This window comes from Centrocercus urophasianus, unplaced genomic scaffold (assembly GCF_019232065.1).
Source record: "Centrocercus urophasianus isolate 14NV4802_14NV808 unplaced genomic scaffold, USGS_Curo_1.0 seq_5, whole genome shotgun sequence".
NCBI lineage: Eukaryota > Metazoa > Chordata > Aves > Galliformes > Phasianidae > Centrocercus > Centrocercus urophasianus.
In genome coordinates this window covers 4,483,761-4,494,993 of record NW_024885088.1, presented here as the reverse complement: position 1 = coordinate 4,494,993, position 11,233 = coordinate 4,483,761, and the positions used below count along the sequence as shown (strand labels likewise).

Genomic DNA, 11,233 nt, shown 5'->3' with positions numbered 1-11,233 from the left:
ACTGCTGTTGTCATTGTTTTTGTTGGTTGTTTTGCTTTTGTTTTTTTTTGCTTTTTGCTTACAGTTTCTGCCTACCTGATCCCCTTAACATGTTTGGAATCTAAACCCATGGATATGATTGAAAGGTGTAAAACAAAACCAAACAAAATACAACAACAATCATCAACCCAACACACGTCACAACAGGCAGTTAGGTAAAAAGATGACCTCTATTTAGATCCCTTTTTTTCCCAGCGAGTGAAAGACAGGTAGATCTCAGTTCATTCATTTTGCTAAGCGCACACTAGCCTGGTGAGGCACATAGCTTGTGCCTTGTCACAACGTAACTGCCTCTTACTAAAGACAGGAGGGAGAAAAGGTGGCAGAAGGAAACTTCACATTGGGGAATGACCTCAAATCCAACAGAGACCAGCCACTGGCAGTTCTACCACTGAGAATAGCTAGCTTAGAACTGACGTTGTTTTATACCACGAAGTCCTTCAGCAAACCTGCTTTTTCTACTGACACTGGCCATGCTTTCAAAGGGAATGCAACACAGTCTGGAAGGTAATGCTCTGAAAATACTCCAAACTTCAGTTGTTGCAGCAGATGCACACAGGTAAAGAGCTGTTGCACATTGCTAGTATTGCACAGTTATTAAACATTTCCCACAAGTCTCTGTGTTACATGCAGGAAGCACCAAGCCACTAAATGGCAAGAATCTACAAAGTTTAAATATTGGATATTCTACAGTATTTAAGCCTTACAGGAATCATATCAAGCGGTAAGAATACTATGTTTGCATACAAGTTACAACATGCCTCCTAAGCATTAAAATGATACCAAAGTTATTGCAAATAACAAAAGGATAAGGTCCCTCCTCCTTCCCTTTCCTCAAAACAGGGCCAAATAAAGCATCACTTGTGCATGTTTGTACTCTGAATGAGGTCTTTTAAAATAACATTGTTGTCTGGTGACAAGGACTGAAGAGCCAGATAATCCTGGATCCACCTAAACCTTGGATTCAGTCCAACGTCCTGTTTTCATAACACCTTTAATCTGGAGGAGTTTAAAAAGACATACAAGGTTCAGAAGTACAGATAAAGAAAAGTCCCCATACAGTTCTAATCACTTTTGCTTTAATTTAAGCATTTCCTGGCTATCCTTGACCTTTTAGTACTTACAGATAGCCTCGAGAACAGACTGTAATCAATCACTTTTAAGGAATTATTATTATTTTTTTTAATGTTTTTTTTTGTTTGTTTGTTTGTTTTTGTTTGTTTTTTTTTTTCCTGCATTCCTCCCCTCTCCTTGTTCAAAGGAAATGAGATTTGGAAGTACAGAAAATACAACTTAGTGAAAAAACTCAGCATAGCCATGAAGTATCAAGAGATCATGTAACCATGAGATTATGTGCATTAATGGAAACAGACAAGCAACTTGTAACAAACATATAGGTTCAGTACTAAGAGCTTTGATGAGTGTATTTCTTTTATACTATGATAACAAAAAAGAATATACACTGTTTTCTTTTATTTTCAGAAGATCTAAAAATTATTCCAGCTGTTAACAGAGACTTACCACACCTCTAAATGATGGCGGAATTAGGCCACAATAAATTGGGACAAATGAACTACAGATCAATGCCTGCAGGAAAACGAGATTATATAAATTAAACAGTAACTGCTCTGTTACTGAAGTTATCGTTTACATTCATCTCTTCAGATGCTAGCAAAGCCAACTGAACAAGCAACAACAAAAAAAAACCCAGGAAGTCCTCTTACATAATTACTAAAAAAATGAAGTTACAATCAAGTATTATTTCATACGAAGGATGAGGACATTCAATTTTGTTATTAATGTAATCATATTTCATCTTAAAAAAAAGATTTACAAGACGATCATCTGTAGAAATATTAATTAAAAAGAAAAAGTTCACTTTAATTCCCTTAAGGTACACATTCTCTGAGAAAGCCATGCAACCACTACAGGACACCTGCACGATTCCAGAGGAATGATATTGTACTAACTTTTACACTGATATTAAGAAATAATTTAAAAAAGCTACTTTTTAAATGCTTCCTGACCACTGCTTTTGTAAGAACAACTTTGCAAAATATTCTTCATGACAGATAGAGTTGCTTTAGATGCACAGCACTTTAAAGGCATATCTGTTTTTAAGATAGATTTCTTGCACACCTACTCACCTCATTCACAGTTACACTAACTGGAAAAACTTGTAAATGAGTATCCTAATAAAGTTTGAATTAATTTTTAAAGTGCAGTCAAAGTAACTGTGATTTAAGATGTTTAAAATCAAAAACGCAACAGAAGACACTAAATGGACTCAAGGCTACCAAAACCTCAAAAAGTTGCCAAAAACAAACATACCTGGACTACTTCTTCTTTAGAATTAAAATTAGATATCAGTGTGTTTTTGCCATCTGAGACTCTAGTTAGCGAAATGCACAATCTGCCCGATGACAACAGGTGAGTGTTTTCTGGCAGATTTCTCATCAAGCCATCTCTTATTATCTTTATCACATTAAATGAAGGGTGAAGAGGACCAAGATTCCGCTTTCTAGCTTCTTTGGCTAACGCTAGAACATCCGCACATGCTTCAGCTGCAAATAAAACACAGTTCATTTAAAGATGGAAGTAAAAACAAACAAAACCCCACGCTTCCATTACTAAAGCATGTCCAGAGCTCCAACTGGCTGTCAGCATGAAAAAAAAAAAAAAAAAAAAAAAAAAAAAAAAAAAAGACATCAAGAGATTTTTAACACAGAAACTAACAGCCCATCAGTGTTTAGCTGAGTCTGAGTCTTCTGAGGAAGAAAAAAAAAAAGGAGTCACTAAGACATCAAACAGTTGTGTTCTGGTGAGGACCCAGCCACTAAGTTATTTATATTTGTTATTGCCATATAGATTGTAGATGTAAAACACCCATTTGAAATACTCTAATTAAAAATTATTCATTCTGGAAACACGTTCTTTAAAAAGAAACAAAGATGAGTAACCTTCCACCAGCACAGACGTATTCCATATGCAACATCTACAAAAATTACGTAACACACAGATTTAAGCTCCACACTATCTCTGCTGAAGAAGCCTTGGTTCATCACAGCTAGTAAAATTTGTTTGACATTAACAACACATACTGTTACAAGACACAGCAAAGGAAACATTTAGTGGAAACCAGATAGGGAAACTCAGCAGGTTAAGTTTTTAAAGCAGTAGGTAAGGAACACAGTGGTGATTTGCAACACAGGTTTCCACTTAAATAGGCTTTTTTTTATTATTATTATTTTAAATAAGATGTCTGTTACCTATCGGCTTAAATTTTCTCCAATTAAATCAGCATTTAGAAACTAGAGCAAACCACTACAGAGAACCATTGTTCCTACAGGACACCTACACTGCTCTAACAATCACACACAGCCATGTTTAACAAGACTAACAGAACAGCTCATCCATCTGACTAAGTTTTGTTTAAACACTGAGTATTATGCTCCTCCAGGGCATACTTTGGGGATACTGCCTGATAAGCCAGTCAGCTTGGAAGCGGAAGGGGAGAAGGGGAAGGAAGGTCAAAGTAACAGGTCATTAACCTGAGTGATACATTACAAGGTCACCCACAAATATGTTCAGAACCTGCAAATTTTAACTTGCACAGCTCGTTTCTAGAACAGATAGGATTCGACTTACCAAACTAATCATCAACACTGCACTAGAAAGAACTTCGCTTAAGCTTTTGAGTTCCATTTTTTTTAAATATTGTTTTTCTACAATATTATTTTCTCCTCTCATGTAATAATACTTCAACCTTTCTTAGCATACTAAGTCACACAGTTTTCTTCTAAGCACGGCCATCTGTGTGGGTGACCACATCATCACAAAAACATCAAGTATCCAAGACACCTATGGAGAAGATCTAAACTGTGAGCACCTCAACGCCTCCTGTTTGGATCAATCTAAAATGCACATCATCCTCTCAAGTACAGCCACCTCCAACCTCCTCCCTTCATCTTTCCCTGATCTCACGGCAGAAAGTTTCCCCCTCCATCCAGCAAAGAATTCTTCCCACCCCCCACCTCCCCCATGTTCAGCGGCTGCTTACATTAACTCAAACTACATACTCCAGCCAATAGACAACAAAAAGCATGAAGAAAGCCTTTACTTAAAACATCCAGGTACAAACCTCCAAAAAGCGAACCATACAAGTCAAATTAAGTCAGAAATCCTGTATACAAACACAACAGTAGTTTTATGTGCAGAGACAAGGACATGAATTCTGGGCTGAGTTCAGTCAAGTTTTGAACATTTCCAAGGACAGAGATCCTACTGTGTCTATGGGCACCTATCCCTACATTTTTCCCATCCCACGGAGATTTTCTTTTCTTTGTATCATAGAATCACCAAGGTTGGAAAAGACCTCTCAGATCATCAGTTCAACTGTCTGCCCATCACCAATGTTTCCCAGTATCTGCTCAGAACTCCCCATGCTCCAGCTGTGCCCCTTCCACCACACATCTCTCAGGAAAGCTGACTCATCTTTCTTCCTACAGTGAATGGCAACTGTGAAAACATGTGGGACATACAGCCACAACTGCAGAAATAAATACTGTGTATTACACAATATCAGTGTAAAAGAGCCGCACAGCACAAACCAATGAAGTATATGAAATTATTATAATGCTTCTTAAGACCTTAATGGTGACCCTCTGCTTTCAAAGAAACATATAAAATTAGCAGCTATAAGGATGCAGAATTAACATGGGTATTCCCTCTTATTGTAATAATTCAAAGATCTTAGAATGTGGCTGCTTTTGATATGTCTTCTAATAACCTCAAGTGTCTTTAGAAAAGATAGTTCCTAGGAGAGACACTCTCACCCATAAAACTTAGTACCAGGGATAGTGCTCACAAACACACTAGTTATTCTATTATTTACAGATAATTCCACTTGGCACATAAGAAAGAGGTGACACTGGAATAAAATGAAGTTTGCAAGTCTTAGTTCTTAAAACACTACAATTCTTAAAAGCTGCGGATATCAAATATTTTCAGGTAAGCAATATGAACTGTTTTTGAGCTTATAAGCACTTCTAATATTCAATGCAGCTTCCTAGACCTTTTAAGTAATCTACAACCAACTAGAGCTTAATACTAGACATGGACTAAAACTTTTGCCATTTTATTGAAGAACTCCCCAAAATTCTGAAGAGAAAAACCAAACACTCTCTCAGTTCAAAACATGTTCTCATTGTTTTCTCCTCTCCCTCTGAAATGTAAATATACAGTCTTACAGTTCTAAGCCCGTTAGGGGTACCACGAACAAAGACTGCCACTTTTGAGTCACAAGCCTTTATGCAACTGATCTTTTTGTTCTAAAAGGAAAATCATTATTGGATTCGCAGAAATTTCATACACTTCTCAAAACACTTTCTAGCCACTATTTAAAACAGCTTAATATTTTATTGTATCAAGCTGCTTTAACAATTCAACATGTCAAGTTTACTAGGCCAATATTTAGGGGCTCTCACAAGCCCTCAATAGCATGGTACACTTCTCGCACTGTCAGGCAAGCAATATTTCACAACAGAGTGCATTTACTCGCAAACTAGTATCTGTCATCAAGAAATACCTGGTACAGACACAAAACAGCACTAACTCGATTACTTAAATCACAGCCAGACCGATAGAACACCTAGTTACCCTGAGCTGGAAGGGACTCACGGTGGTCATGGTGTCCAACCCACTGCACTGCACTGTACACAGAACCACCCAAAACCAAACCCCACTCCCGAGAGCTGTGACCAAACACAGCTTGAACTCCAGCAGCTCTACCACGACCCTGGGGAGCCTTTTCCGGTGCCCAAGTTCCCCCCGGAGTTGTTCCTAACAACTTATTGACATCAGCCACCTTAAATCAACACCTACCACCTTAACCAACCCACCGTCTACCTGGCGATACCGAGGCCAGAGAAGGGAAGCGCGCTGAAGTCAGCATCAGCGCTGATCGTACCTCACTCAGCCTCACCCCAATGGAAAGAAGGGAAGCTATAGGGGCAGCAGGGCAAAACTAACTGAAGCTCTAGCGCAAAGCAAACCGGAGCAGGGACGCGCTCGTTTCCCAGCAAGGAGCCCTGCGCCGCCTCCAGCCGCGGGCCGGGCCGTGAGGGGCGTTTCCCGCACAGCCGGCAGCGCCGCCCCGACCCCTACACAAGCGCGGGCAGCCGGCACCGCTCGGTTCGGCGGACTGCCGGACGGACGGACAAGGTCGGCCAAGCAGGAACGCGGCCCGCCACCACCACCCCGCACCCCGCACCCAGCCTGCCGCCCCGCCCGCCCCGCTCCGCTCCACTCAGCTCCGACCCAGCGAGCCGCCTCCGACGAGCACGGCGCCGGCCAGCGCCCCGGCCGAGGCGCCGTAGATGTGCCGGGCGTCGCGGATGATGTGCGGGGCGTGCTCCTGCAGGCAGGTGGCCGCACCGATGTGGTAAACGCCCAGGAAGCCGCAGCCGGCAAAAGAAACGCTCCAGCCGCGCTCGCGGTCCAGCATGGCCAGCAGCGAGGCAGGGCGCCGCCGCACCACGCCGGCGCCGCTCCCGCCGTCGCCCCGCCGGTTAGCTGGCGGGGGCCCTTCTGCGCCTTTACATGGCGGCCTCGCCCAGCACCGCCCGCCCGCCAATCGCCCGCCGCCCCTCGCCGCGTCACGATGGCACAAGGCGGCACAGCCAATCCGCGGGCGGCCTCAGAGGAGGCCCCGCCCCGGGGCGCGGCTGCGGCACGCCGAGGCCGGGAGGCCGCTCGAGGCCCCGCAGCTTATAGTCTGTAGGTGAGCTGGGGAGTTAGCGGTGTGTGCTGTGCTGTGGTCCAGGTCAGTACAGTATATAGCTCGATGGGAAGCTCTTGGCTCTGCGTTTCTCAGCCGCGGACCTCGTGCATGGGGTAGAAAGTGCAGATTTAGCAATTTTCCCATTATCCGACGCTCAGAAGATCATAGTGTACGTGTGATGCATTTAAAACAGCATCCCGTGACACTACAAACAAGTACAAGGAGAGCAGCTCGACTCATCTAAAGCCCCAGCAACCAGCAGCAGCCAGGCATCTCCATGTGCCCAAACACCTCCGGAAGTTCTGTAGCACAGCAGCACTGCTTGACAGCAGATGATTAATACAGCACCATAGAATCATTGAGTTGGAAAGGGTCTTCAAGAAGTCCAACCGACCACCTGACCTACCAAGACCCACCACCAACCCACGCCCTCCCATAACCACCTGCAATGGTCTGCATAGTGCTGTGTGGTGTGCTGCTGTGTCACCCCGCTAACTCACCAGGGAGCAGACCCATTTGCCAGTGCAGCGCTCTGGAAGAGCTGTCTCATGGCCCAGGTTAAAAGGTGCCATCCTTGAGTCAGCACACCCAGACTGGTGTAGCAATTCCATCAAACTTTCAGGTCTGCAGGTGTTTTCTTCACCGCTAGCTCAGATATTTCTGTGGAGAGTTGCTCTGCAGGCCTTTAAATGATTCTGTGCTCAAGTGCTCTGGAAATCTCAAAAACATGTAGGGCAGGATTTATGATTATGAAAAGAGGCACCGTTTCCTCTCGTAGTATAAGAGGAACCAGTAGTTGGATGTGACTCCCATCCCACTCCACAAATCCCAGAGTTTCCATCAGGATCCTGCTGTAATGCTGGTAGAAAGCGAGTGGCTCAGAAGGGAATTCACAATGTGCTCCCCAAAGCTGTGCTGTAAGAAAAACAGAACAGCATCTGAAACCCTTTCAGATTTAATTGCCTGTCAGGGCTGCTGGAAACCTATTCAGCCGCCTGCATGCACCATCGTATCCTAACACCTTAAAAGAGACAGAGAGGAGCTCACACTTTCAAAAACACGCCTAGGGGAGGTTGTGTTGTGCAATTTATTTGCAGGGAACACTGCCAGGAAGAGCAAGAGTCAAGCTGTTTTTCAACCTGAGTGGCTGGAAGCCAATTCTGAAAAGTCACAGGGTAGTTTTACCAGCAAGATCTTGAATAATCCTTGGACAAAATATGTGCTATCATGAGGAAGTCTGAATTTTGTCTCTAAATGAACACCATAAGCACTGGACCATATTTTCAGTTTCCCAGCCACCTGCATCTGCTTGGCCCATGCATCTTCATTCATTCATCTCACCAGTTCCATAGGCAGAGCAGAGAGTGTCCTCAACCCAATCCTACCTGTCCTTCTGGTGTTTCTCTTCATTCAGCTCACAGAGAAGGAAGGAGCTGAAAATGGAGAGGGAGCCACATCCTACACTTCCTAAATTTAAGTGAATGACCACTTTTTCCTCCCCGTTTTCTTCTAAAAGAAAGAGCCATCTCTCCAGTTTTTGTGGCTTTTTGATTGTTTGTTTGTTTGTTATATTCTACCCACTTGTGCTCTCACACTATTCACTCAGAGCTTACATACAAGAAAGTACCATTTCTTAATCCAAGCTTTTGAAAAAGAGGCACTGAAGTGCTCAGAGAGGGACAGCTCTGACCAGCTGCAGAAACTGGACAGGGAGAGCCAGTTAAATAGAAGGGGAGCAAGGGATTCTCAGGGCATTATTCCATCAAGAGATTTTCCAGTGCTAATCTCAATTTTGCAGGCAGAGATCAACTCCATTTTACAAATTATTTTTAGCCCTAAGCTGTCACTACAAGTCTGTTCCTGAACCTCATTTCTTTAATAGTTAGGAGTCTTTGCATTTCTACTTTGCAGTGATACACAGCCATTCATAATGATCTATTCTTACACTCTGTTCTTTTACTTTAGTAACTTTCTTTCACTGACAATGCACGGAGTGATGAACCTCGTTCTCTGCCAGCCCTCAGCTGTGAACACTCAGGTAGCTGGGCTCCTCCAGCCCTCTGTCATGAGACAGGTGCTGCAAATGTGCCCTGACCAGTCCTGTAACCAGTCCTTTGGACAGGGCACCACTAAAGCCATATAGTTATAGTCTTTACTGGGGAAGTTGAATCTAATTGTGATTAGTTATATGATTGACTAATACATCCAAGTCCTTCCTCATCTCAGCTTAAATGTTTTGGTTTGGTGATTTTTTGTTGTTGTTGCTGCTATTTTTGGGGTGGTTATATATTTATTATTTTTTTAGAAATATTTTCCTCCTTACACAACACCAAGTTTTCTCTATACTGTACTCCTCCCTCCTGCACATGCCTATTCTTTTTTTAATACCAGTTTTTATCTCTTTTGACTGCTCTGCAACAGATCTTATAATTTCTCTACTATATCATCTCCAGCTTTTTAAACAGCTTCTCATGCAAAATATCACCAGTAGTACATGTAGACAGGATGGATCCTACTTCCCTTGCTTGGAAAACCAGCTGTCTCATCAAAAGGGTAAATTTGTTTAAAACACTGAGCCTTTGGCTAATCACTTGCCTATCTCATCTCCTTTTTATCTTCAGGCCTATAAAGATAATTGTTCTTCCTCTCAAAACCTGTTCAAATCTTTTGTTGTTGTTGTTATTGTTGCTCACATTAAATTTATTCATTTAATCCCAGGTACAGGTTTATCTGTTCTGAATCTCATAGCTTTTTAGTATAAAAATCCTATAAGCTAGCTCTGAAAACTGGGCCATTTGAGAAAACTGATGCAACCTCTTCACAAGCCCTGCCAACTAACCTTACTGTTGTACAATATGCAATTTCAAAATTGTCTTATTTTATCTCACATATACTGTGCTGCAATCAGTGTTGCAGGCATCCTAAATCCTTTACTGAATGCACTCCATAGTCATTTTTTCAGTAAGCACAGGGAAATGAAGTAAGGCCTCAGGCAAAGTAATAGAAATTTAGTGTTGTTTGATGGAGTAGCAGGAAATGTGCATGCAGCTTAAACATCTGCTTACAGATGCCAACCAAGCCCAGTGCTTGGCATGTAAATTCAACAGGCGTGCCATCTGTCCATTATGTAGCCACTGTAAGCTTCTCCCTTAATCCTTTCCTCTTAGCTACAATGCGAATTATGATTTAGGTGTGCCGTTTTCCTAAGAGACTGATTAAACCATTGTTAAAAAAAAAAAAAAAAAAAAGTATTTCTACAGTACTTACCACTACTTAGAAGAAAGATACCATTGAAGTACTAAGTTTTACTGAAGGCTTATCATTTATAGATAGAGGAACCACATAGGACAAAGCATAAGTAGGAGGCAAGAAAGAAGCACTGCTGGACAGGTGACAAGTAATCAGGTCTGAGATCTTGGGGGGAGAAAGAGTATGAGCTCTGGTCTTTTTGTTATTCCATAATTCTCATTTATGTACCCTGAATATGCAAATTTGTCAGAGGAATTAATTATAATCAATAAAAGATGGATTTAATGTCCTATAGTAAACCTGTGTTGTTTGGGCACATCTTACTACTATTTGGGTGCTATCTTCTAAATTGGAGGTCAGAAGTCCAAAAAGTGCATGAGGAATCACAGGGCCAGGGCAAGGAAATGCTGCTTTACAAAGGGAGGTGAGCTAAGGACAAATACTAATCATAACCTGGAAGGGAGTCCCATTATGTTCTTTGTGCCAAGGCTCCACATGCACACTACTGCTCTGCTCACTGACTTCTGCCACAAGATTTATTTCTGGAGAGCAAGGACTGAGGATGTTATTTACACTTTCCTGAAAATAGTCTGTTATAGTTTTTCATCTATTAGCAGCACCAGCTAAATTACCCTCTACTCTATTAGCCTTTACATAATTCTTGGCCAACAACTGGATTCCAGATCTTCCTAAAAGTTGTATTGACCAACAGACAGATAGTTTATGGCACTATTTTTCTGTTCACACAGTCCATTAGGCTTTCAGAGGCCTCAGGTTAACTGCTCAGGTTTCATTGCCAAGAGATTGAAAGTAGGTCATTTTAGTGAAAGACACTGACCTGCTTTTTCCTTGGGTCTGACCTTGCTAGTCTCTGAGAAAATTATTAGGGTTTGGATTAATGTTTTGGTGAATATATTCCTAAGCTATTTTAGTAAGGAGTAATAAACCTACACAAATTTCAGCATATATTCTAAAAATTGGTTTGTACACAGCTAATGGTAGATACTGACAGTTTCTAAGCAGTTTCAATACAGGTTCCAAGCTTCACTTCATAGTTCTAATGTATGCTTTGAACTAAACTGAGAGGCCTGTTCTGAGTTTTATTTGGCAGTGGACTAACAGACACTGTTTTAGGCAATGGGAAAGCAATCATAAAGATGTATA

General features: G+C 42.0%; 1 protein-coding gene across 1 annotated transcript in view; it reads right to left on the bottom strand.

Annotated features, from left to right (window-relative positions):
* The window catches only part of LOC122169119 (1-acylglycerol-3-phosphate O-acyltransferase Pnpla3-like), a 17,423-nt gene extending 10,864 nt beyond the window's left edge, over positions 1–6,559 (bottom strand). The window contains exons 1-3 of the mRNA XM_042834966.1: positions 6,358–6,559; positions 2,371–2,603; positions 1,561–1,626 (exon numbers count right to left, since the gene is read on the bottom strand). Of these exons, the coding sequence (XP_042690900.1) occupies positions 1,561–1,626; positions 2,371–2,603; positions 6,358–6,544 (486 nt within the window). The 5' untranslated portion in view covers positions 6,545–6,559. The remainder of the gene's footprint in view (positions 1–1,560; positions 1,627–2,370; positions 2,604–6,357) is intronic.
* Positions 6,560–11,233: the final 4,674 nt, after the last annotated feature.